This window comes from Tenrec ecaudatus, chromosome 1 (assembly GCF_050624435.1).
Source record: "Tenrec ecaudatus isolate mTenEca1 chromosome 1, mTenEca1.hap1, whole genome shotgun sequence".
Taxonomy (NCBI): Eukaryota; Metazoa; Chordata; class Mammalia; order Afrosoricida; family Tenrecidae; genus Tenrec; species Tenrec ecaudatus.
Genome location: NC_134530.1, coordinates 181,404,126 through 181,431,843, shown reverse-complemented (window position 1 = coordinate 181,431,843; position 27,718 = coordinate 181,404,126). Strand labels below are relative to the sequence as shown.

Here is a 27,718-nt window from a genome sequence, read left to right as displayed (position 1 = left end):
ACCAGCAGCACTGGAGAAAGATGGGGCTTTCCCACTGGGGGTCCCTGAGTCAGCACTGACTCCACGGCAGGGAGCGTGAGCTGTGCGCTGGAGTTTGTCCCTCTGGTACAGCTTGCCATCCCAGACTTGCTGCAGAAGCAGTAGGGGCCTCAAGTGAAGCTTTTAAAGAAAATATGAGACAGATCTGCAGGATGATAGATGTGACAAGGTGGCAATGTAAGCAGTTTCTGGCTCTTGGCATTAAGTATGTGGTGCCAGAAATGCCCATCTCTCCATAAAAGGGGGGAACTTCGACTGAGGAGCTCTGCACCGTGCCCCGCCCGGCCCGAAGGCAAGGGAGAGCTGCCTCGGCCCAGCTTTGTGGACAAGTTCCGTTTTCAGAAATAGGAACCCCTAATTCTAGTGTGGGTATTCCATGTTGAAAATGATGAATCTTCAGCTCAGCTTAAGAACTTAGTGTTTACCAGTTGATCTTTGTCTTCCTTCACAATGAAGTTAACCTTAAAATGTGGATGAAGTCTTTGGGCAAACCACCAACCAAAACGGGAACCGTGTACAGACCCTCAAACCTAACTTCATTAAAAAACAAAACCAACCTAACTTCCTTTAAAAGACAAAAAACAGACATAACTAATGAAGCAAACAAACCCCCAAAACCCACAGCCATTGGTTTCAACTGTTTTCCACAGTGGGTGAGATAGCAGTGCAGGTTGGTCCTAAAATCAAGTATGTACTAAACGAAAGCCTCACTGGTAAGTCCGCTACAGTTGATCTCAAGGCCTGGTTGTTATCTGGGGGAGGGCTGGGTTTTGCCAATTGACTGGTGGTGGATTCCTCCTGGCCAGCCTCTCCACCTGTGTCGTGTGGCAAAGGCTGTACTTCCACATGGATTAATGGAATCATGCGTCTGTCTTTCAGGTTCAGTATTTCTTCAAGATCTTGGATAATTAGAGAAAACAGAGGACATCACAGACTGACACGTCTAGACACGAGACAGCCACGCACATGAGGAATGTGTTCATTCTTTTATTGTCCATTGTTTTAACCTGACTGAATACAAGATCAACAAGAGCACTGTACTCCTGGCAATTATTACATATGTTAGGACATGGATTATGCACTTTAGACAACATGTAACACCAGTCTATGGGGTACTGCATTGCTTTTTATAAAGTTCAAAATAAAGATTTATTTTCAAACAAGTGACTTTGGTTTTTATTTCATACATTACACTTTTTCTTGCAGAAAAAAAAATTGTACAACTGCATAAATATAAAATTCTTCCACCGTGGAAATGGTAAAACATTCATAAAGACACAGCACCAGCACGTGATGCCTCCAGAGGAAGGAAAGGAAAACAAAAATGTACAAGCAAATTAACCAGCAGCTCCACCGCCAGGCAGCGGTGGACCCGCCCAGGTCTCATACACAGCTTCGGAACGTACTGGAGGACAAGGGAGATGGCAGGACAGCATTCAGTACAAAGCACAACACAACCCATCACCTGTGTGTGTGTGTGTGGTTTTATGGTAGTGTCACTTTAAATTTAAACGGCAGTTCCCCCATGACAGCCCACCCCACCCCACCCCAGGAAAAAAAATAAAGACCTAACACCACAGGAAAAGACTATGGAGTGTGTTAAAAATGCTCATCGATGGGCCAGTATCTTTGTCTAAGAGACAACCCACCCGTCCCCCCCCCAAAAAAAAAGGAAAAAAAAAAGTGACCATGCCAGTTTTATTCCCATTGAGTATTTACACCTTGGACAGCACACCTTGCTCACAGAAAGTAGCAAACAGATACGATAAACATGGCTTGGAAAAGGACCGGAGTATGCACCTAGGGTACTGTACATTAAATAAAATACACAAGGCAGCAATACTTAGGGGCCAGAAACACTGCTTACTACAAGTCAGTTATGGAATCATCATTTACAGTAAAAATGGGCACGTCCCAAGGCTCAATTTTTATTGTCATTTACAGTAGAATAAATATTTTGTTGCTATTGCTACACTTTAATTTACATTCTAACCTATTAAATGCAGAAAGCTAGTGTAAAGCGTATAGATTAAGTGTAGGTCCCATACGTATGACAGTTTGTTCAAGACTAGTAGGTTTTTTGTTTTTGTAATCTTTTTAAACTTTTTCAATGGCTAGTGGGAAAGATCTGTGCTTGTGATCAGCTCTTAACTTCAATTTTTACATCAAAGCGTCCCTGAAAACGGTCTTTGTCACTGTACCCAATGTTTTCACCATACGCCTTACACTCGATGCGGATTTCGGTGTCCATGGTGAGGTTGGTGAACTGCACAGCCAGCAGGGGCTGCAGGTACTTGGACTGCAGGATTTTGCCGTAGTAAGGATAATACTGCAGAGGAAACCCAGCATAGCCGCCCAGTCCAAAATACTCCACGTTTCCAATTTTATCCTTATCTTCCTCTCGCTGAAAACCAGAGTGGAATGTATTTTAATGTCCCACATCCTGGATCACTGTTGTCCTTACACACACAGGCATGCACGCACACCACCACCACCACCACTACCCTTAAGGCCACCCAGAGCACAGACTGCAGGACATACAGCTGTCCTCTGACATGCTGAACACAACCTCTCCCTGAAACAGGTGAAAATGATTACCCTTTGGGCCGCACCGGGATGGCATCTGACAGGAGACCCTACAGCACATGCTCAGTACCCTCCAGGCACGTGTGCAGAAAGGCTCATAAACACGGTGATCAACATCCGCAGAACTTTCGCATTAAAAATAATCTTGGCCTCCACCTTTCAATGTACTAGTTGGGCCAACGAAGCCTGTTCAAGACAGGCTAGTTCACCTCTGCTGTGTAGACCAAGTTTCAAGTGAGTGAGTGCAGACGATTCCGTTTCTTATTCAGTGAGAAACTTACTTCTTCATGGGCATCAGAGCGAGTCTGGTCTATCTGTGTTCTTATTCGTCTTTCTGTCGATGTTTCTGCAGTCTAACTACAACTTCACTCTCTGGAACACATAGCTGGGAGCAGTGTTTCCCTGATTCCTATTTCACCTCTCACAACCATCACACTCATTCTCCCCTCGTCCCGTGCCCCCCACCCCCAGCAACCGTAAATGCCTTTTACCTTGCCAGTGCAGTAAACAGGCAGGACATACGGACTGTACTTCATCATTGAGGAAGGTCCCAGAGTCTCATTCTTGGGTGGCTAAATAGAGAAACCACATTGGTTAGTCAGGCTATAAATAATTTGTAAAATTTCTGAAAAAGAAAACTCGTGTGTAACCCAACCAGGGCCCATTGGTCACAACGAGCCCACTGGAAGAGCACTCTCAGGACAGAGATATGAATGACTGCCCTTCACCAATCCAGGGGAGGTGCTGCTTACAGTCCCCCCGAAATCAAAGTGCCCACGTGCTGCCACCACTACAGTGATGCTGACCCAGTGCTGAACGGAACTCTACTGGGACCCGTTAAGAGAGAATTCTCAGAGAGACTGACATTTCTTTGTTTAAAAACCTATGTTTTCCTCTTGAACCATGAATAATAAATGGAGCCGGGGCACTTTTTGCAAATCAGCTTTCCTTTGATGCACCAGAAGAGGTACTGCCGAGTGAAAGTGTTCCTAAGCCTTATCGGAAAGGGCACTGTTTGAAACAGGAGAAAGGGGCAATGCCCGGAAGGGGGGTGCGGTACAGGGGCAAACCCACTGAGGAGACTCCATAGGACAGCCTGAACATGACCACTGTGGTGAAGTGCAGAGCTTTCTTGCCAGCACCCTGGCTTGAATCCGCCTCAATGGTGTTTTGATAAACCCATTATAGTCTCTTGCTTACTCACATTAGTAACGTATGTCTTTTCTTATTATTATTAAATACTTCTATTGAGGGCTTGTACAGCTCTTATCACAATCCATACATTGTGTCAAGCACATTTGTACATATGTTGCCATCATTTTCAAAGCATTTTCTTTCTACTTGAGCCCTTGATATCAGCTCATTCCCCGCCCTCCCCATCCACCCTGCCTCAAGAACCCTTGATAAGTTATATTTTCCTGTCTTACATCGTCTGCTGTCTCCCTTCCTCCACTTTTCTGTCCGTCCCTCTGGGAGGGGGTGATACGTCAATCCTTGTGATCGATTCCCCCTTTCTCCTCCACCTTCCCCTTTTGTGATCTTTAGTCCCATTATTGATGCCGAGTGGGTGATCTGTCCTGGATTCCATGTGTTGAAGGCTCTTACCTGTACCAGTGTACATGTTCAGGTCTAGTAAGATTTGTAAGGTAGAAATGAGGTCATGATAGTGGGGCAGGGAGCGGGGGTCGGGGGGAAGCATTCAAGGACTAGAGGAAAGTTGTATGTTTCATCGGTGCTATACTGCACCCTGACTGGCTCGTCTGTTCCTTGTGACCCTTCTGTGAGAGGATATCCAATTGTCTACAGATGGTCTTCAGGTCTCCATTCTGCAACCCCTGCCCCACCACCCCATGCCCAGAAGTTCACATTGGTATGATTTTGTCGTGAGTATTAGATCGTATGTGAGTCTTGACATGAGATGTGACGTGCACATGGGCCCATCGACGTCGGTGGAAGTGGACAGCGCTCTGGACGGACGGGTGACGGACTAGTATTCTGGTACTGAAATCTGCTTGATATGTGCGGAAATGTGTGTCCAGATTGGATGCTTTTAGAACATTCTGAGTAACATATTTACCTTTAAAAATATTTTAAACAGATTTTTTAAATTTTCAGAGCAAAACAAGCTACTGGGAATGCCAGCAGCTATCCCCAGAAGGTGAGGAAACAAGCCACTAGCCTGAGATGATGGGGTACTACATGTAACCACCAATGATGACACAACGGCTGAGGATTTTGGTTGGGAGAGTAAACTAGAAAGAGAACAAGTGGAAGCCATAAAGAATGAATGGGGGGTGGGGTAGCTGACTTCATCACTTAACAGACTAGATGTGGGGACATATGTGGAACTCAGCAGACTAGACTGCCTGCCTCTGTGGACACATCCAATGTCACTCCAAGTCTATGAAGGGAAATAGCAAAAGCACGCGATTCAGAGGACAGATTAACTAGAACCTGTCTTCCTTTGGCCAGGCCGTACCAATCCCCTTTGTGTCCCCCAAGCAATGGGAATGTCAAACACAAGCACAACAGAGTGGCACTTGGAGGGTTTCTGTTATGCCCTCTTCGATGTGGAAAGGCTAAATGTCTGTTGGAAAATACATTCCGTGCTCTCGGAGACCCGTATCAAGCGATCCAACCACAGAAGCGTCAATCCACCCCATTCAACCTTTCAGTGTGGCCTTTGGTGGCGGTAAAAGCACTCTGATGCCTCTGCCAGGAAGCAAGGACTGGAATTCTAAAACTTTTCATCCATACAGTAATTTTCGTTTAGAAATACTACAAACGAACAGCATTTGACATAAAATTAATGACCAAAAGAGCCAATTTTAAAGAGGAAGATGTTTCTTCCAGCGATATGTCCCCAGTGTGAGGGCAGTCATGGCCACAGCCCAAAAAAGCATGATCCTCAACATTCAACCTGGAGGGTGTCCAGCCTCTAATGGCCCAGCGCTCCACACCAAGCCCGCGTGGCTCGTCAAAATTGAATGATTAAAATATCACTTGCCTTAGGTTTGAAGCCCAGAACACGGTTGAGCTTGATAAGGATGCATGGCTTGCCTTCTTTGTAGCCGAAAGTCTCATCGTTTAGTCCGGAGCAATTTCCCAGCCACTCAAGCTTGAAGCGGCAGACTTTCCGCTGTCCACGGTCGGCGCTATAGTCTCCTCGTTCTTTGAAGTCACTGGGCATATCTGAAAATGCAAACAATTTCCTTAGCGTGGTTAGAGTAAAGGCAGAGGTATACTCTCTCCTGCCACGCTTGCCTAATTGACGACAGCGCTACTCTGCACTGAATGCACTGTCTGAATTCAGGACGTTTTCCTTTTTTATCCACATCTCTTCACTAACATTAAAGAGGTAATTCACCAAGAGCCAGCCAAAACGCCTGGCAATTCTGACTCACTGCGCCCAAGGACAGAGCAGAACTGCCCCCACGGGGTGTTCGAAGCTGTAATCTTTAAGAAAGCAGACTGCTGCAACCTTCTCCCCTGGAGTGAGGGGCTGGCAAGTTAGAACTGCTGGCCTTTGTGTAAGTAACAGAAAGCTTTAACCATGGTGCCACCAGGACCAAGAGCCATTGTTAGCTGATAAATAACCCCACACCAATAGCTTCTCAGCCCTTGATGATCAGCACATCAGCATCTGGTCTCTGGTAATAGTTCCCTAGCTTAAATAATGGATTACTCAGCTATTTAGAAGAAAAGGCAATTGGATTGCTCTTCACAAGAGCAGCATCGTTTACACAGGTCAGCAAGGGCCTAGCTTGCTAACAGGGACAAAAGGGCTGTCATCATTTTCAGAGCTGGAACTTCTACAGAAGCCAAGTCCCAACTACATCAGACAGTGAGTCATCCCGGGGCCGGGCTGCTGATGCTTGCCTTTGAGCTCACTCAGGTAGTTGTTGATTTCAGGTTTTGCTTTTTAAATGTCTGCATTCTTATAAGCATTTGTCCAGCTGAAAGATCTTAAGGCTAGCATTCTTGATTTATGATATATCAAGCCAGAGAAACAGTGATTTAAAGTTTAAATGTTAAAGCAATACATCGGGGAGGAAATTGGTGCATTTTAAGTTTGCAAGTTAACTGTTTTTGCTTTAGATGGTCAAGTTAATCCACTTCTCATGAAGTGGTTAATTCTAGTTCCAAACAGGTCTTTTAAAAATTGCCAAGTAAGAAGAAACTACATTCAAATTCTAATAGAAATTCACAGTGAAACATTTCTTTCTTTAAAAAGAAAAAAAGCCTGCCCCAAATGTCTTGAAATTAGCTGCATATTCTGACCCAGCAGTCTGTCAGATGAAGCAGGGTCAGTAATGTCTGAATGGATGGGGTCTGAGGACCATCTGGTAACCCAGGGAGACACCTTTTTTCTGGTCAGTCTGAAAACATGGGTGGGAGGACTCACACCGCAGGTAACAAGGGAGTCTGTTCACCCCAAGGGCTCAAGGAAATGAAGGGCCTTTCTCTGTCAGCAGCCACTTCCTCATCCGAGATGTGCAGCTGCCTAAGGCGCACACGTCATGGTCCATCACAAGCGGGATGCACAGTGTGCACTCTGCCCACTCCCAGGGCAGGTAGAGCTGGTGACACCAATGAGTGGTTCTCAGGAGAGAAAGGTCCTGGCTCCTTCTATACGTAGAACTGGGAAGGGCATGGGGCGATTTCTGGAAATACAAACAGTTGTTCTTCTCCAGATCAATGGGTCTAGGTGCCGCCAACTGTACTGGTGGTCTACTTGCTGGTCTGAGTGATAAAAAGCAGGGAGGGCTGTCTATCCAGTTAGGTATTTCACTGCATCTAAACCACGGAGGGCCTTCGTCCAAAGAGCCAAACAAAAACTAAGCAGAATGTGTCCTCCCAAGAAGGCCAGAACTCAATCTTCCATTATTTCAGGAATACCCCACAGCCATTAAAAACAGCAAGTAGAAAAGGTTAGTAAGAGTTAAAGGCAAGAGAAAACCAACCACAAATACTGCTAAGAAGTCTACTTACTGCCACAATCTTCAAAATCCATATCATTCTTCTGGGCCGAATCTTTGTACTTATCCAGGAACCTAATTATGTTCAGCAAGTAGGGCTCATAGCTCTTAGGGTCTAATGGACGGAAGGAAATCTCAGTTTTTTGGATCTGAGGAATCTGTGTTAATCCTAGAGCAGACAGAGTTTAAAAACAAAATTAAAAAACCATTAGCAAAAAGCTGTCAATTAAGGTAATTCAAAAGCTAATTCTCTACATCTGATACTTTGCTAACCAGTCCCACTTGGCTTAAAAAATAAAACCACAAACCCCAACTTTCACTGCCATGGAGTTAATTCTGACTCATGGTGACCCTGAATTGTCCGTGGGCCCCGAGACTGACTGTGACTCTTCATGGCAGCAGAAAGTCCGCTTTCTCCAGGGAGAAGCTGCTGGGCTCAACTGCTGCCCCGTGCTCAGCAGCCTGGTGATGACCACAATGCCGCCAGGCTTCCTCTCCTGACCCAAGAGCAAAGGTTAAATTCTTGTCTCCTTTGTGAAATTGCTGCCCACGTACGTAGACGGAGTCCCCAAGTAGCAATGGCTATGCTTTAGAATGGTTTCATTTCTACAGCAACATCTCACCACGGGCACTACTACTTCTCCACGTTATCCGATGAAAACACCGTGTGCATAGAAAGGTCGTGCCTGGCCCAAGATCACAGGTAAAGTGGGGGAACCAGAATTACGATCTAAATGTGCGATGCTCCGAAGATGCCGATCTTTTCAGTGATGTACTGACCCGGCTGTCCAAAGGGCAGTCAGCATGCAGTGCAGCCGCCCCACTCCCCACCCCACAGTGGCAAGCATGTTGGCAGGGCACTTTCTATACATTTCCGGTGAAAGAATGCATTCCACACTTGATAGACTCAAGAGGACCCACAGCGCTACTTCTTTGGCTATTTTAACCTTGGCTGGATCTTTTCATGGAAGGTGGAGGAATTTGAGGGATGGCAGTAACCACTCCTGCCTTCCAATTCACCAGTCAATTCTGTACTTCAATTCACAAGGCATTCTTGACTTATCCAATGGTGTCCACGAGGGAAAGCAACCGATGTCTGCCTTGGGTTCGGAATCAATTTTTTGTGAGCAAATCACGACAGCTCCCCACCTCCACCCCAAACGCCTCAGGTTTCATGTCATCCTTTTGAAGATGGTTTAGTGTCACTTCTAAAGAGATTTGTCATGGGAAACCCCGCTGCCCGCTTCCCACTCCTTCTAAAGGAACGAAGGGGTGAGGAGCTTCCAGTGACGGTCACGCTGCGCCTGAAAGAGTGGTGGCAGACAGGGCTCCCATGAGCTGAGGGATGCTGGCTCACTAGAGATAGTGAGATACTAGGCCTTAACTCAGGTGGACATCCTTTTAATAAATCATTTTATTGGGGCCTCTTACAGCTTTTATATCAATCCATGCATTCATTATATCAAGCACATATGTTCCTATCATCCTTTTCAAAACATTTTCTTTCTACTCGAGCCCTGGGTATCAGCTCCTCTTTTTTCCCCTCCCTCCTCTCAGGTGGACATTCTTAATGCCAACTCGGAAGGATGGGGTATCTTCCAAAAATAATCTGGAGGTCAAGAGAGAAGGGTGCTTTCCCGCCTGCGGGGCCACCAGGAGCCTGCAACCGCAGGCCTGGCTCAGAGCAAGTATCTACGGAAATGAGCCAGGCGGATGGTGTGGGGAATGCTCTTCCAGCGCATCCCGACATGACGTGGAGAGGCCTAGGGTCCTAGCAGTGGTGGACCAGCAGCAAAGTGGAGAAGGTGCCGCAGCAAGCAGCTGCTGGAACCAGAGGGAGGGAAGAATGGCTGCCAGCTGACCCATGGGACATCCACCCAGTGCCAGTCCAGGCTTGCACAATGTGGCCAGTCAGCAGGATGGGTGGCCTAGCAAACACACAATGGGTGATAAGTGCCACATGTGCCGATGTCCGTCCGGCCCCTCCCCCTTCTCCCCCTCCTGCCTCTTCCATCGGTTGGCCCCTGACTTCACTGGCTGCCTCTTATCATGTCTCCCAGCGGTCACTCAGGTGTACATGCCCCGCAAGGCTCTATCTTAAGGCTACTTCTCAGCTCTTCCCATGGATGGGGAAAGGAGCAAGGAAAATTAGAGACCGACTTTCCATTCCTTCGAGTCCAGGATGTCTACTATAACCCTACCTATTACAGGAAACAAATGTCAGACCTCAAGGCACCAGCTCCTCCCGCGGAGGTCCTTATTAACTGGTATCGCTGATGAATCCATAGGGGCCTGGGCACCATGGTCAAAACCAAGTTCAAGTTTATCCAAAGACTTATTCCTGATTAGTCAGCACTTCTATTTTGTTACATTCGAGATCCGAATTATGGGACCAACTGCAAGTAGTCTGACTGCCATGCACACTGACGCTGAGACTGCGTTTACACATTGGCCCGTGTGTCTCTCTAGACAGGAAAAACCAGAAATGCAGTCAGCCTCCAGTTACCAACTTCATTCCCAAGTATGTCTTTAAACTGAATCTGCAGGTAAGCTGGAACAGGTGCATTCTGTTATTGAGCCTCACTTTAGTGTGTGAAAGGAGCCTGGCAGGAGGGCGGAGAAGTGTGGTACGGCTAACGTCAGGGTCAGCGGTTCCAACCCGGCTCCTCCACCACAGAAAGCTCTGCTCCATGAAAGCTTTACAGCCTGGGGAGTATGTGGGCTAGCTATGAGTTGGAAACGACATGGTGGCAGTGGTTCCAGATCTTACATAAGAAAGGGCACAAAGCAGTGGTTCTCACCTTCCTCATGCTGCGACCCTTTCATACAGGTCCTCATGTTGTGGTGACCCCCCAACCATAACATTATTTTCGTTGCTACTTCATAGCTGTCATTTCGCTACTGATATGAATTGGGCAACCCCTGTGAAAGGGTTCTTTGACCCCTAAAGGGGTCGCGACCCACAGGTTGAGAACCGCTGGCTCAAAGGCGGCTCGATAATTTAAACGCTGTACAAGCAACCAAGTAACTGTGACACTGACAGGGAACTTGTTGCGGAGGGCCTGATGCAAGCGTCTCGGAGCGAGGGAAGACTTCTGTTAATACAAAGCAGATGTTTGAGACCTGGGGAGGGACTCGCTGCCATGAAAAGCAAGTGACGTCTGCACTGCTATCTGTCTTCGGTAAGCACAGCACAGGATCTCAGCCCCATCAAGTCTGCACACAAGGGCTTCAGAGGTTCGTGGGAGAACTTCAGTATCTCTTAATTCCACTTTTTCCACAAACCCTTTGAAGGTGCTTCATATGTTACCACGTTAGAGGAAGGTAGACTGAGACACCCTTGAAGACACTCAACCTTGCTCTGACAAGCCCAGAAACAGATGAAACCAAGAATAATCCCAGGAAACGGAGATGAGAGCTGAGCCAATCTCTGTCCTGCCGATTCCATTCTCAGTGATTAGCACCCTGGGAGGAGGAGCCACGAGATGCCGTTCCTAAGGCCCAGGAAGTCTGCCCTCCCTCCCTGTCAGCTACAGATGCCCTCTGGAGAGGTCTCACTCACTCACTCAACTTCATTCATTCACTCACTCACTCACTCACTGCCATCAAGTTGATGCGACTCGGAGTGACTGGATAAGACTGAGCAGAACTGCCCCTGAGATTCTGAGACTGTAGCAGATATGGGAGTAGAAGCCCAGTCTGTCTCCTCCGAGTGGCTGGTAGTTTCAAACTGCCGACCTTGCAGTGAGCAGCCCAAGGGGTAATCACACCACCAACACGGCACCCTTGAGGAGGGGGTCTTAGAAGGTCATAATTAACACAATCCTGAGTGACAACCCTCAGCTTCAGATCCGAATGTCTTTTCCAGAAAAGCAGCATAAATGATCTGGGTGTAGGTCATGCAATCAATTTCTCCCTCTCATCGACATCTACGGAGTGCCTACGCATATGCTTACAGACATGGGTCAGTGTCCACAGACAAGTGGCCCTGGCCTGCTGCTGTGCCCCTGGGCGCTCCTCCCTCACATCTCTGGAATATCTCAGGCTATCACCCACCATCTGTGCCCCCATCCCTGACCCCACCCTCCTTGCTCCTACTGAGCCCGATGAGGGTACCACAGGCCAGTCCCCTGGCCTCTTCTGGGCTGGGCAGTCTGAATTGGAAATGTCTCTGATGAGAACTTGTCCAGACCCTTAGGAACGTTCACTTCCTAGGAAGCTATTTCTCCACTCTGATTAGAGAGTGCCCCCAAGCAGATGAAGCAGCCATGAACTGATACCAAGTTACTGTATAGTCATCAAACTAACGGAAAGGAAAATGAGGGAGATACGGATGAGTGTAGCAACTTGTACTACTTTGAGCCCTCATACAAATTTGTCGTTAAATATAGCACGCTGCAACCCAAATGTGACTCCTTAGCAATGCCATATAGGATTTCAGAGACTGTAATCTTGACAGAAATAGACAGCCTCACCTTTCAACCGTGGAGCAGCCGGTGGGTTTGAACCAATGACCTTGCAGCTAACAGCCCTCACAAATTCTTCACAGATTCCACCCCTGGCAGAGTGGGGTTCTCACAAATTTCTTTCACACTAGGTGGCATACTCTCAGCTGGTCTTTCTCTCCATCGCCCACTCCTTAACGTTGTTACAGTTCTAACTTTGAACAATGGTGAGCTTTGTTGGCGGCGGCGGTGGCCAACTGCCAGGGGCCAAAGGCAGAACACCCCATCTGGGTTTGTGGTTTCATACTACATTCCGGGAAACACATCTAACCTTTCCCCTCTAAAGTCTTCTGACCTTGAATTGGCCCAAACATGATGCCCCATTGACTACCATCTTACTATGTAATAAACATTTCTGAAAGAGTAGGGTGAGAATCTGGATATGCAAAACAAAGCGTAGTAGTTCAAATATTTAAATCCAATTAATATAGTATTTGGTTTTCATTATGCCAATTTCATATAAGACTTGCTGCAAATGAAGAAAAGTGGAAAATGGTTACACACATGCGTTTTTAGAGACACAAGTGCTTTCTATGGGCCCACACCTCTGGAGGAACAAGAAAAACACTCAGTGACCGGCCTCGGCGGCTACTAACAGCAAGAGGAGAGGGCGAGAGAAAAGAGAAGCTTTTCACTAAGAGTTTTGTCTCCAGTTGGGTGTATGTTATAACAGGTTTTCCGTTTCTTAGTCTGCTTGTGGGTCTTTAGTTTGAAACAGGGAGGCAGCCATTTTAACCTTGTAACTGTTACGCCCAAGCCACTCAAAGCACAGCTGCCTGAACCTGTCACTTAAACCAGCTGATGAGTCATACACGGAATACTCTACAGACACCGTGTTCGTAGCAACCTCCAGGAGGGTAACCCTATTACTGAGGAGGGCTTAGGAGGCAAAGAAACCTGTAGAAATGTGGCCACACACAATGCATGCATAACACGTGTCTTCTGAAAACTGCTAGTTTTTTAAAAATTGGGGTAGTATGATGATGCACAAATACAGTCATGCGTACAAGGGTGTTTTCTCCACCTTTGAAGCACCATGTTGTAAAACCTACAATATTTCTGGGTGTTTGTGTATTTTTAATTTTGTATCTACAGGATTAGAGTCAGTTTACCTTGCAACAAACTAGGGGGCCACAGGGGGAAAGGTACTTCTGTGACATGCTTTCTGAAACTGGTCACCTTTTGATTCACCTCTGACTCCGAGGCTGGGCGGAGCAAGGAGTCAGACGCATGAATGCCCTTCTCCTTCTTCTCAGGGTCACAAGCAGACCCTCCCAGAGCCCTCAGAACCTAGGCCTCTGGAAGGTCTGACACACAGGCTTGCTGGTCTTTAGATCCGGGTACCTAACAACCCTGTGGAAAGAAGCTCTTCCCGCCTGGCGCCCTGTGGAAGGCTGTTCTTTCTGTCCCTGATGGAGGTGCCTCTTATCTGTAGTTGCACAAACAAGAGTGAATTCCTTCAGAGCATGCATACAAGAACATGCAGTGTCTGTCACAGGGGACGCATCTCTGACCTTTGATATGGTTCATAACTGAGCTTGTCACCCCTGTAAGAATTTTAAAAGGCATCATCCTCAGAAAGGGAAAACAAACAAGCAAATCCAGGCACGTCATTAAGAGCAAACACGCATCAAGGTATGACTTGCCTAGAGACAAAACGTAAACATTTGCTCCATGACGAACATCCTGAAACAAGACACCGCATTATACAAGGTCTCTGAAGAGGTCTATTCATGCATGTGGTCTGGAAGCCACTGGATAGTACATTTCCCTGGCTCCCTTCCATCTCCCTAACCAGCTCGCTAGTCTTGTCTGGGTCCGATGGGCTCCCAGGGCTGAAAGCAGAGCACTGAACTACAGCTGCATGGACCAGCCCATGCCCAGCAGAAATCAGTGCCTGCAGGTGAGGATGCCCTTTCCACTCCCAGGCCCAGGACAGAGCCCTGCTCCTGGGTGGGTGCAGCAGAGCATCTGAACTGAAGCTTCTACCACCAACTGGCCTCTCTTTCTCTCCCCATCATCATCATATCCCCAGATTTGTTATTTGATCCCACTTATTAGATCTCTGTGCTCTGCTTGTACATCTGAAAGGGCCTCTAAATGATGATTCTTTTTCCTGGGCTTTCGGAGATCACTTTGGAGCTGGGCATCAGGCTGCCAGTGTCGCAAGCGCCAACAGTTGTAACCCGGCCCTCAGAACAGGAGTGGATCATGGGTAGGCGAGCTGGTGACAGCCACAGCAACTGCGGCTAGGGCACGGGCCTAAGAACTTGGGGAAGTCCTTTACAACAGCGTGAGCCTGGGCAGAGGGTTCTGGGAGCCGTCATTCACTGTGCTGGGAACGGACTCGATCTGGGGGTGGGAGGAGAGCAAAGTACGAGGCCATCAGGACTGGCCAGCAAGCAGACAGCATCTTTACAGGTAGGACGTCAGCTGCTGAGGTACGAATCAGTGGATTCTAAAGACACCTCTTGACCCTGTGAGACAACTCCTCCCGATTGTTTATGGTTGCTGTTAACTGCCACTGGGCCAGTTCCAACTCAGGGCAACCCACCCCCTGTGGGCAGAGTTGAACCTGCCAGGTTGTGACCTTTCTGCAGCAGATCCGGGCCAGGTTCCCCCAAGGCCTCGGGGTGGGTCTGAACCACCAAGCTTTCAGTTACTAGGTTCCTAATTTGCCCCTGAAATATGGGTGAACGGGAGAAATATACATGTGACCTTTTCAGGGGAAAGAAAATTGCTAACTTAAGGTCGATGCAATGCTGCTCAAGAACTTGACTTAATTGTGCTGGAATCTGGCTTGCACTGGCTTGTCCAAATACTCCCCTTTCACAATCAAGATGAAACAGACTGCTGGTGGTGCCAGTGTGGTTGGCTGGTCTTCCCCTACCCGATTCTGGTTACGGCAGGCACGGTGCCAAGAGGACTCTTTTAGAATGAGTTCTGACAGCACCAAGCCGTCTTCACTACAGAGCAAAGCAGGAAGCCACCCACAACCCTGAGCAGGAAGCGGCTGGCATGGAACTGACCCTGTGCCCACTGACCGACACACTGACCTTGCTCCTTGTTAGGAGCTATGTGGTTAGGGAGGCAGCAGGGGGTGAGAGGAAGAGTAGATTTCCCCATGAGAGCACAGGTCAAGCGACAAGTCACATTAGGGACAGGGCCTGGTGAGCGTGCGAGTACGCATGTGTGCAGGCCTTCTCAGCCTCCGGGTCTGATGACCACTCTAACACCTCACCAGCAGTCTCCTCTACTGGCAAACAGCTTGGCAGTTGCTAATGCCAATCCGTTGTCCCTGGAATTTTTTTTTAAGACTTTCCTCCCTCCTAATCAGCTCCATGAAAACTCAGGTGTGAAACAGCCCGCCCGCACCAGTCACAGCTCAGAGCCTGCAAGTGATGAATTCAGTGGGCAAGGAAGTAGAAAGTTCTCCCTATTACCGGCTGCCATGGAGTCGACTGACACAGAGACCCTACAGGACAGGGCAGAACAGGTAGAAGTCCCTGCTTTGTTCTCCCTCAGAACGGCTAGCAGTTTCCAACGGCTGAGCCTGCGGTTAGCAGCCCAAGGCATAATCTAAGCACTAGGCTGCAGCGGTCAACTGCTGAAACTCTTAGTTAGTGCTGTGAGTTTAGTCCCTAACCAAGTAGTACAGGTATTCCTCAGAGATATTGTAATCTTGAGTCGCTGGAATGTTGGGGTTCACAGATCCCCGATGGCAGGGAGAGCTAAGCCCTGGACTACTAACCAAGAGGTGAGTGGTTAGAACCCACCAATGGGGAAATGAAGCTGTCTGATGATGCAGATTTGCGGCTGGGAAAGCTTGGGGAATGGGGCTTCTCTGTCCTCCTGGTCCGCTGAGGCAGACCCGACTGTGGCCATGGAGGGTCCTCTATTAGGCGAAACGACATTAAACAAACATCCGAAATATTCATTCTGAAAATTAACAAAGGGGGACCAGAGACACCAAGTGGGCATGTGCTATGGGGAAAAGGGCATCGGCAGATTTCACACAGTGCGGCCACAGCCTGACTCGTGCAAACTGCAAGTGCAGGCGCATGGGCATGCCTGCATTCGCGTACTCTAAGAGTGGGTTTCACACGCTGATTTCCATCTGTCACGAGTCCTTTAAGCCACCCTCAGATCTTTATGGCCTCCTTTAATACTCACAGTATTGCTCCCACTCTGTGGATGAGAACACTGAGGTTTGGGGAAGCTGCATGGGGACACAACTCCCAAATGTCTGTTTTCCTTCTCCGGTGAAATTTTCCTGCAAGTCTATATTGGGTATTTAGGAACTTTGGGGCTGTTCTGATATTTAGGCTAGGCAATATGAAGTTGCCAACTATCAGCCTGTAAAATGATCTATAAAAACATCAATTTAATATGTGACTCAACCTGGTATTTCCGCTGAGGCGGCAGCCCCGGTTTCCCAGGCAGAGCTGGCAGATCGGTGGTCAGGAGTATCATTCGCACCTACGGCCAAGGCCAAGAAATGGTACACATTTATCCGTGTGTCTTTAAATTCACTTCCATTCTGTACCTCAGACCTTTCTCTGGGACTTTCACATTTGGCCTATCAGGGAATCTAATATTCTAGATTTAGAGACTCGACGGCACTGCACAAGTGCCACTGCTTAATTTGGCCGCATCGGCACATGTTGTTTAAGGAGATCTAATTACAAAGTGGCCCAGTGTGTAAAGGGCAGTCAAAACCCAGTCAGGCCAGATTTGTATCCACTGGGCCCTTCTGTGTGACATCCTCCAAGGAGTCCCGGTAGCTCACTAGTGAAGCACTTGCCAGCTAACTAAAGGCCTGTGGTTCAAACCCCTCAGCCGCTCCACGGGAAAGGACGTTGCAGGCTGCTTCCCTGAACACTTAGAGCACTGGACACGCGAGGGGCCAGTTCTATCCTGCAGGGTCCCTGTGAGGAAGAATTGGAGCTGCGATCTGGAAAATCTTCCGCGCATGCTATGATTTTCTCCCTTTCCCAGCCCTGGAAATGGAGGCTTCAAGACATTAAAACGAAAGCTCACCAAGGTATTCTCCCCCACGTGTTAAGGGTAGATACTGAAAGAACAGTCATTACTGCCTGCCCAAACATACACATTTTTCAGATTTATTCCGGAAGATGCAGAAAACAGGGTCCAATTAGGGGGCGTCTTCAGAGGCTGCTAACTAAATGGTGGGAGGTTCAATGCCTCTAAAGGTGTGGAAAATCAACCATTGACTGTCCCATAGAGCCTCTGATATATTTGGGGTGACCATGAGTCCGAACTGATCAGACAGCAACTGGCTGTATTTGTTTTTTCAGACCTTAAGGGGTGATCCAATGGGGCAACACTCCTCAGGCCCCATGTTCTTCTGTGTAAATGAATGCACTGCCTCTTAGGAAAGGCACACAGCATCCCAGGCAGGGCAGGGGGGTGAGGGTATAAGCAAAGGAGGAATTATAAAGGGCCTGGGGCAACAGATGCGGAAGGGGGAGGGAAGCACTTTTCCGATGACTCAGGCTCTCAAGGACAGGGGTGCATATTTCCAAGATGAGCCACCAGCATTCCTCTGGAGAAGTGAGTATTTGTCAGGCCAGCCCAACTGCTGCATGGACCCTAAATATAGGGACATAGAACTTGTCTCTTAAGAAGAGACTGGCAAGGGGGAGGGTGTGAGGGGAAAGTGCTGGAAGGCACTGGGCACCTCAGCCAATCAAGTGCCCAGGCAAGAGCATTGCTAAATCCTTATGTAAAGGCCCCTGCAGGTTGACTTTCATTTTGCAAAGAAAACGGTTCGTTTCAACCACGATGGGAGTCTCCAGAGTTCACAAAGTCATGACTTTCCTTTTCATGATCGGAGCCATTACAAGAAATGTTTCATTTTGTGTGATTTGGGGCTTCTGGTGTAAAATAGCATCGTAACTGAAGACTAGCTTGTATTAGGGTGGGGGGTGGAGGGTAGAGAGAAGAAAGGCTAGCCATGGTTAAATTATCACATGCTACCATCAGGAGCCCTGGTGGTGATGTGGTTTACCCACTGGGCTGCAAACCACATGGTCACTAGTTCGAAACTGCTCACAGTTCCTCTGAAGAAAACTGGACTTTCTACTTTCTTCAACAGTCTAGAAACCCACAGAGGGTCACTATGAGTCATCACTGACCGACGGCAGTGAGATGCCACCATAAAAACTGAAACAGAAGAGGATATGAAAAGACAAGCTACGCGGTACAGTCACCGAAGCCTGGCTTCTTGGGAGCACACATCGGGATGCATTTCAACCTTTCCGCAGACCCACTTCTCTCTTGGGAAACAGGTGCTGGAAAGGCTGAATTTTTGCCATTTTATATACTTACGCTTTTTCTTTGTCCACTTCCAAAATTCCACGGATCACAACGTAACCATTGAGAAACATTCTGGTTTTTCTTACAGTAGAGCTTTACCTGACTTGGGGCTAAGATGAAATCTGCTACCTCCATAGTTCAAACAGTTTTTTCCCACTGCAAGTCTTTCCCAAAAGTGAGAGGGACAGGCGTGACGTGACAGTGACAGACAGCAGGCTGCTCAGGCCCACGCAGAAGGCCTAGCTACAGCTGTTTACTAAACCGTTGCTCAGGGAGAGTGGAGAGGGAGCAAGTCACTGCCATGTTCCCAACAGAAGTCTCAAGGTCACTTGTAATGTGAGAACCCAGAAGTTATACAACACTTCCTCTTTCTCTAGGTCCTCCAGGCATTGAATTTTAGAAGAGCTACCCCTGGCTTTTCCTTGGTCAATGGGAAAGAGCCTATGGGTAGCGGGCCTCCCCTGGGATTAGTGACTGGCGTGGAGACGCACAGGTGCAGTGCAAGCCTCTCCACCCAACCTCCCCTAACACCCCCCCACACAAAATAAATCACAGCAGGGGACTCAAGTGGCATTTTGCAATATTCCACAACCTTTTTCGTCAGCCAATTTTATAAAGCTGAAGTAAGACAGTTCATTCAACTGCCAAATGGGTACAGCGAAAGCAGACAAAACAAACCTCCAATTAAACAGGTATGCATATTGAGAACACCATGACTTCGTTCAAGGTCAAACTGAAAAATCCAGTCACGAGTGGGGGGTGGGCAGATCCCTAGACCTCAGCTCCTTTTCCTATAGGCAGTTGGCCAGTTCACTTTCTTTAAACTTAGTTTTTTAAAAGAGTCGGTGATTTTTTGTTTAAATGAGGATTTATCTGGGTTATGTTTCCTTTAATAATGTGGGGAAAATGTTATGTTAAAGCTTGAAAGGCCCATCCATGATCCGACGGATCCTACTTACCGACCCCCACCTGCCTACCCTCCTGTTCGGAGCAATGGCTCGTGGCCACTCAGTCGTGAAGCGGATCTCCGCCTGCAATGGGGGTCGGGGATCCGGCTGCAGCAGGGAGGAGCTAGTTCCTGCTTCCTCTCTCCAGCATTCATTTCGGTCTACATCACAGTTTTCCATTTTGCTCCCTCCACCGAGAAGGAAACACCCATTTTACCTCCAGCTCATTTTACCTGGTGGGGCCACTCGGTCCTGATAGGTGGGCTTAACGTCACTGATGGTGAGCAGCAGCACCTGGATGGTTCCGATGAAGATGCCAGCCAAGCAGCCGTAGAATATGACGTAGAAGAGGAGGATCTTAACTGCGGGAGGACAGAAACACACGGCTGTGATGCGGTCGGGGCTCTGGGCTCAGTGCAGAAGGGGCTCTGTTCAGAGCTTGTTCCTTTTCCACCACGGGCCTGACGGGCACAGATGGCGGCTGGGGAGAATCAGCCTCTGCTGCAGGTGTCCATGTGTGGTGGGGAGGGGACACAGCCAGGCATGGGGAGGGGGGGTGACAGGAGAATAGAGCTTAGAAAAACATTCACCTAGAACTACGAGTCTTTAGAGCAAATAGATTTCATCCCCTAAATGAAGAAAACAAAAACGCTGACAGAACTTGTTCACAACGTCCCGAGTTGCTTCTGTGTGCTTAGCAATGCACTCCAAGTGTGACGACACTCCCAGAGAGGTGGCGTGCTCCTTGCTCGCCTCTCCCTCGACACTGCACTACCGCACCCCAGGCGCTGGTGGGACTCGAACACTCACGTGCCGGTCTGTAGCACCGAGGGCCACCAAGACCGACCTGCTCCGTACAGTCACGTGGGCTGCTGACTAAGCACCGCTTTTCCCTGCAGGGAACCAAATGAGGGCGCGGGGAGAGGAAAAAAAGGAAATTCTAGAGTAGAAGTGGCAAGCCCATTTTCACTTCATCTTCTGCGCGTGGAACTGCAGCACAAGGACAGGCTCCATGAGCTGCGTTTCTCTTCCCCTGAAGGTAGTAGCAAGATGGAGGCGGCTGAGAGCTGCAAAGGCAAGGGGGGGATGGGGGGGGCACAGAAACCACAAAAAAACATGAAGCACACAGACTGGAATGAGGCTATCAGTTACTGGTTTACAAGGATTATCTCCCCGATTAGCCGCATAGTAACAGGCTGTACTAGGCATCGGTGGGCAGCCCGGTGCCAGCCAAACAACTCAGCCCTCGCCGAGCACACAGAGGTGGGCTGAGGGAGCCGGGGTACTCTGAACACGCTCCAAACCGGCTGCATTCACCCTGGAGGCCTGGGGGAGCCAGGTGTGTCTGGCGTCAGGGACAGGTGGTACACATGGTGGGGATTACTCATAGCGCCCTCTCCACAGGTTTAAAAAGCAAACTTTCTGATTAGGCAACCAAGAGTTCGGGGCTCTTAATGGGAAATAAAACACATAGGACTACACCAAAATGCTTAGTCATATCCTTTTTTTCCTCTATCACAAGAAAGGAAAAAGACAAAAGAACAGGGCAGGAGCAGGACGCTCCTGAGCCACAGCTGCCCAATTCAATCGCTCCCTCCCAGGCAGCACAGGGTTAACCCTGTGCTGCATTCTGTAGCCAAGCAGCCTGTGGTGTCAAGAGACTTAGAACCCCACCCCCAACATCCCCCAACCCCAGTGAACGCTCCCAATGCTCCCAAGAGGCTGGTGTAAGACAGTCAGCAAGAGACCCATGGGAGCCTGGATTCCAGTTCCCTTCCACTTCCTTGCTGCCCCCTATTCAGTGCTCTGAGCTTACCCAATTCACCTCTTCTTCTACCAAGGCAGCCCGCCCGTCTTCATGACCACAGCCGACTCTCAGCCACACAGGAGGCACATGAGCAAGGGCCGGCTCTAACACATCAATGCACCGTGACGAGAAGCTGGTCCTGGTGCCAGTAGTTCAAGACTTAGCCTCAAACCCAGGGCCTTTTGCGCTCAGAGCTCTTTCTAAGCAGACTCTGCCCAGTAACTTGTGTGAGGTCACCTGGTTGGAGAGGTGCACCCTGGGCTTCGAGAGGCTCCCTGCACCTCAGGCTCAACCAGCGGCGGGCACCACAGGGGGTAACCTTGGGTGATTTTTCCTTTCTACGAAACGTCTTCCTTTCTTTTAATACAAGTGGCAGAGAAGTTTGGGGGAGGGGAGGGAATTGGGTGTGGATCTGAGTGTCCTTCAAAGGGTCATGGGCAGGTAGAAAAAAACGAGCATCCAGGTCTAGCTATAAACACTAAGAAACACACTACATATTAACTTACTAAATGGCAGGACAACCTAAGGTAATTTGTACGCTGTGGTTCCTCAAGCGAATGACAGGCGAGTCCCCTGCGTCCATCTTGGTGAAAATCTACCTAGAACAAGCGAGCCAAGGGCATCCTGCCCTGGTCCCAAGGGCACCCACATTGGGCCTGCTGCTGGGAAAGGTGTCTTTTCTCCAAATGAGGTGGCGATTGTTACAGCTCTCTGGCACGTCTTGCATTGCCAGAGGGGACAGACAGATTGGTGCAAAAACAAGAACCGGCTTTTTAGCTCAGCACAAGTACACAGGAGGCCTGCCTGGTGTCTAAACTCATTAAGTCACTGTACTGACACCTTCCTTGCTGCATGTGGTATCATCAAGACATTATGAATCGATCCTCGCTTAGATGGAGGCCTGCTTCATGAAGTGTCAGCCTAAGAACAGGTCGTTCAACACTGCCTTACCCTCTTAAAGGTCAATATTATTCCAAGCAGCAGCACAGAATTGGAATGAGGAACGACATTTCCACGAGAAAAACACTAGAGGGCAAATTTACAAGGGGCGTGGAGTAAGCGCAGCCCATGCCCTCTGTCGCACTGGCGGGGTCAGACCACTGGGGAAGGCAGGTCCAGTGGACCATGGGAGAAGGGTGCCTGATCCGCAATGCACCTCCCAGGCCTCACTCAAGTTACAAGGAGTTGCTAGGAGATGGCCCTGTGACCAAGAGCTGGCCTTAATACATTCTTGCTCTAGGGCTTTCCCCCTCCACATTAAGAAAATACAGGGAATTACTTTTGTATCTGAGAAACTAAGGCAATAATCCCACTATTGCCCACTCCACCCCACACCGCCACCCCAATTAGGAAAAAACTAAACAAACAAACAACCTAAAAGCCATTGCCTTCAAGATCCCCATTTTCAGAGGCTCAGGGAGGCCCAGGCTTGCCTGCGAATAAGGCCTCACCTTGACTAACCTTGAAGTGTGATGCATTATTAACCCTTTATTTTCGGTCAAGAAAAGCCTTATGATGGGCTGTATTTTTTTCCTGCCTAAAATACATATATCTATATCATACATATGATAGATATATATTATACATTCCAGCCTCTTCCATTTCAAAATGTCAGCCAAAAGCTTATTTCCCTGACTCATTCGGCCCATTCCCACAGACCCTTTGAGCCAGAACCACTGTGTAAGTTCCGATTCAGGGCTCCGGGTGGCTGCAGAGGTGGTGCTAACTGAGGATGCTGGTGTGGTGGTACTGATGATGATGCGGGAGGGGGGGTGGAGGAGGGGGGGCAGTGATGCAGCAGGAGGGAGTTCCCTCCCTTCTCTCCGCAGTCACGACTCCAACAGATTTGCCTACAACTCTGCCCTTCAAAATGACCTTTTTCAGAGAAACATGTCACCCTTTCCGGTGTCGGAGGCGGAAAACACATAAGATACCTCACTTTCAATGGTGGGGGGGGGGTGTCCATCCAGCCAAGCAACAGGCTGTATAAAACCTTTTAAGCCGAGTTGCTTCTGTTTGTGCCGTTTCCGACTAAAGCTTCATACTGCTTCTGCATCTGTCTGTGTAGACACCGAAGACAAGCAAACTTTGCCATATTTCGAGGGCAAGGCTCAGACACAATTCCAGCCATGGAGCCCCTGGGCCATTTCTGGGCTGTGATGACGCCTGGAGGTCACCGGGCTAGCCTTTGGCCCTGGCTATGAAATACTGCGGTGTGGATGGATTCCTCCCCCCTTCGTCTCCCTCGTCGGTACATATTTAGACTGGAGGATGCTACACACACAACCCCGCCTGCATTAGATCCGATTACCGCACCAGGTGCTCTCACAGCCTCGATTCAAGCCCCAGGGTGTTTTGTGTTTTGGGTTACGGGCAAGATGACTACGGGCCAGTGGCCGGGAGCCCGGCTATTCCCAGGAGGGAAAGGCTCAATGGATGCTCCTTAGGATGGGTTGCAAATTACTAAGAGGAGACCGCTAACATGGCCATAGCATTCCGCCTGGCTAGCCCCCTTCCCCGTCCTGGGGGCTCAGCATTCCGCACTGGACAAGTGGAGGCCGCCACCCGACCGACCTCCACCGTCGCCAGCATGGTGGGTGCGGAGCGGCCCACGGACCCAGAGACACCCAAGGACGGCAAGGCGCTGGGGGGTGAGGGCTGCGGACCCCGTACTTACACCAACTGCCACCGGTCCTGCCCAGAAACTCCTTCTTCTCCGAGTTCCAGATGAATTTCTTCCAGCTGCCCTCTTCCTTGGCTTTGCCCCGGGCCATGGTGGCGGGTCAGCAGCTGCCGCGGGGTCCGAGGGTGGGTGACTGCGGCGAGCGCGCTCGCGTCCTCTCCGGCTGGCTGCGGGTGGCGTCCCCGGCCCGGCTCCCCACAGGCTACACCCGCCGCTGCCGCTGCGGCTCCCCGAGTGCCAGGAGCGCGGTGGAGGAGCTGAGACAGGGGCGGGAGGAGGGGGAGGTGGCGGCTGCGGGGGCGGAGGGAGGAGGGCGGGATTGCGCGGGCTGGGCGGCTCCGAGCCCCGCACCTATTGGTGGGCGCACCGCCGCCACGCGCTCCTCTCGCTGTGGGGGCTTCGCGGCTCCGCGAACCCGCAGCTCCCGCTCCACTGCCACCCGGGACGCGCGCTCGGCCCCCGCCTCCCGTGCGCTCTGCAGAGCAAGGCCCGAGGCAGGAGAAAGTTACAGGCCGGACTGCGGACTGCAGGACGCCACACGCGCGCCCGCCACGAGCCGGAAAATTGGCGGAGGGCGCACGCCCTACCTTTACTATATACCGCGCGACGGCGGGCCGAAGCCCCGCCCACTTGCGGCCCGGCCGGCCAATCGCCGGCGCGAGAAGGCGGGGTCTCGGGCCTGAGGGGGCGGGCGCGGGGCCGGCACAAAGGAGCCGCGGTGGAGCCGGCTGGGGAGGGCGGAGGGGACGGAGCGGAGCGCGCAGCCCCCACCCCGCTGCGGCCTGGACGCGAACCGCCCCTTCCGTTGTGGGGAGTCTGGCACCTGAGTTTCCCAGACCTGGCCCTGGCGCCGTTTCCCGCCGCAGCGCGCAAGCGGCTCCGGCCGTCCCGGTGCAGCCGCTCCCTCCCGCCTGCCCTCACCCACGTGCTCCCGACCTCCCTCTGCAGCAAGTGCACCCCTCCGAGGCCCTCGCGGGTGGGGAAGGTCACCCCAGGACGCCGGAGGGTCGGGGACTCTGCCAGGCTCCACCCAACCGCTCGGCTCCTGCACCTGCCGCCTTTGGGCGCTCCCAGCCACTGCGGTTGCAGTTCCGGCCCTTCCCTGTCGCGTTCCAGGCCAGTCCAGCCAGCAAGCCCGGCTCCTGGTCGCCGGCCCGTGCTCCTTCCGGACGACCTGAACCACTATGAGCAGGACAGGTGCCAAACGCCGAGACCGTCGCCTTCCCACCTTGGGCGGCTGCGCGGAGCTGGGTCTTGGGAAGGCTGTGGGGCTCTCAGAGGTCCCCTAGCCCAGGGAATCTGCCCAATCGGTGGCACTGCAGGGCTGCTCTTGCCAGCCCAGACCCCAGCGACAATATCTGCGTTTAACCCAGCCCCTGAGCACTCTCCTAGGCTGGGGGGTGGGGGGTGGGGGCTGGTATTCTCATTGGTAGGCTTTTCGGCCCCATTGCTTTCACTGACCACTTCATTCTGTTGTGAAATCTCAGGGGCAATGTGTTTTTGGGAAAGCCCGGGTCTATGTCAAGAAGTCATACGGCACCGGTAGTCATGCCATTCATCCGCTGTTGCTGAAAAGCCAAACTCCTGGGTGTCCGTCCCTTCCAACTACCCCTTTCAGGACAGTGACACAGCAGAAAACACGGGCAGGGTGAGGGTGGGGTATGCTCTTCAGCCATGGCTGCCAAGTTCTTTCCCCAGGGGGCAAGGTGACCCTCCCTAAACAAGGGGATTTCCCAGCCTCACGGTCCAAGAATTACCCAGTACACAGATGCTCATCCAAGCCACACTGTATCCCCAAGGTCAACCTGCAGGCCCAAGGTTGACCTTGAACAGCTCTAGAATGAGCTCTCTCCCACCCTTCTCAAGGCTCCCTGCCAGAAGTGGGCAAACCTGTCTGGCACTGTCAAGGGCGGATGACAGTCCTGAGAAAGGAAGCCACCTCCAGCTTTGCCCCTGCTGTGTTTACGTTGAGACAGCCCTAAGCTGGGGATAGAACTGCTGGAAGAGCCTGTTCCCTCCCAGCGGAAATTTCCTCATGGAGGAGTTTCCAGTAGTACAGGTCCCTGGGACCATGATGGGTTTATTGAGTACCCTTTACATAAGAGGAAGGCAAACCTGTGGACAGAATTAGCAAGAAGGGATGAGGAGGGATCGCATGGGGAAGGGACTAGGGAGTTATAAGGAATGCATGTTGCCCATCCTTTCACTCACCCCTTGTCCTTTCCCCCAAAACAAACCTCCCATTGCTGTCGGTCTTGAATCAGACTCCAGCTCATAGTGACTATCCTGCATCTCCCTCACTCCCTAATTTTCTTCTCTGTCTCATTCCTTCTCGTTCCCTCTGTCCCGTTCTGGCAATATTTTCTCTCCCAGGAGCAGCATGTAATAAAACAAGGTCCAGAGAACATATGCTTTAGAATCTCCTTTCTTCTAGAAACAAAGACGTGTCCTCTCTTAACTCTCTAGGGCTATTGTTCCAAATGCTGAGTAGTCTCATCCTGTGTCTGGCAAGAACAGGCCTTCTCCCTTGTCCTTGACCTACTGTCTCCCTCTGTGGGATACTGCCTTTTCAAATATTAGTTTCCTGGCTTTGCTCATTCTCCCTCCCCTACATTGCAAACTCTTCCCTGGCTCTGATGACGCCCAGGAGTCTGGCCTGCACTGCAGCAATGCAGCTTCATTCTGAACCACCTCCAGCCGGCCACCCTGGTTTCCACCAAAACCGGGTACTGAGGCGGGCCCCGCAAACACCTCAGCCCTTAGGGGATCGAGGCTTTTCTCAGTGACTCACCTCACATTCTCCCAGCCAGCCCCCACATAGGAGTTTCACCCTTCTCACCACCTGACCACCTACAGCAATATGGCCAAGAGGAAGACACACCTGCACTCACACACCCAGCGGCACCAGTTGCTAGCTGTGTGACCTTGAACAAGTCACTTGTCATCTCCGGATCCCTTCCCTCTGTTATAAAATTGAAGTGGCACAGGTTGGAAGGATTAAAGGAGAGATGTGGAAAAGTGCTAAGCGCAGTGCCTGGAGAACTGTTAAGCAACCACCTTAAGGATAATTCCCTGTTTCCATTTGACCTTATCTAACCTTCGGGCTGCTACTATGGCTTTGACACCTTCTCAATTTGATGCCCACCCTCTCCCGGGACCTTCCCACCAGGCAGCCCATAGAAGGTCACCCTGACTAATTCCCCGCCCTCTATGTCACCTTTCCCTTTGGTTTCCAATGTGCTTCCTGGTCTGGAGCCTCCACTAAGTCTAGTAATGAATAACTCCAGCACACAGTGTCCCTTTAGCCTGTGCTGGGTTGGGCTTTTGTTCTGAGGCCTTTTTCAGCGAAGGGTACTATAACAGCAGGTTGAAATCTGGAGGTGTGTAGTTCCCCAGAGGGAGGAGTGAGGCTGGCAGGTGGAGGATGTGGCTGGGCGTAGAGGGAGGTGTGGGTCCTAGGTAAGAAAGCTGCTCAGTACAATCCTATGGAGGTCCAGTGTTTCTCTGCAGAAAGGCAGGGAAAGAAATTCTGAAGCTCCGCTTAAAGGTTCAGGGCACAGAACAATTTTTCATCCTTTTTTTTTAACCAGGAATGCTAGGAAAGAGCTGGTTCTGCAGTGCTGTGATTGGTTCTGCCCTGGGTTCCTGCTCTGTGTGGGGGTGGATAGAGGGGAGGGGGAGGCGGAGAGCAGGAATGGCGGTCTAGAAGGGCCTCTGTCCAAGTGAGGGTGATAGGCTTCAACTCAGGAATCAGCTGGCTGCTATTGTGATTGAAGCCCAATCTCCCCTGGGGCAGGGACAGGAACCCACAGGTGAAAACAGAACAGGGCAGT

At 50.2% G+C, this 27,718-nt stretch overlaps 2 protein-coding genes across 2 annotated transcripts in view; one reads left to right on the top strand and one right to left on the bottom strand.

Annotated features, from left to right (window-relative positions):
• The window catches only part of NME7 (NME/NM23 family member 7), a 297,332-nt gene extending 296,130 nt beyond the window's left edge, over positions 1 to 1,202 (top strand). Inside the window, exon 12 of the mRNA XM_075564565.1 lies at positions 919 to 1,202. Within this exon, the coding sequence (XP_075420680.1) occupies positions 919 to 951 (33 nt within the window). The 3' untranslated portion in view covers positions 952 to 1,202. The remainder of the gene's footprint in view (positions 1 to 918) is intronic.
• Positions 1,005 to 24,438, bottom strand: ATP1B1 (ATPase Na+/K+ transporting subunit beta 1). Its single transcript, XM_075564578.1, has 6 exons — positions 23,880 to 24,438; positions 19,629 to 19,757; positions 7,618 to 7,773; positions 5,633 to 5,817; positions 3,117 to 3,197; positions 1,005 to 2,443 (listed from the first exon to the last, which is right to left on the bottom strand). The coding sequence occupies exons 1-6, from the start codon at positions 23,974 to 23,976 to the stop codon at positions 2,180 to 2,182; spliced, it is 912 nt and encodes a 303-aa protein (XP_075420693.1). The 5' UTR covers positions 23,977 to 24,438; the 3' UTR covers positions 1,005 to 2,179.
• Positions 24,439 to 27,718: the final 3,280 nt, after the last annotated feature.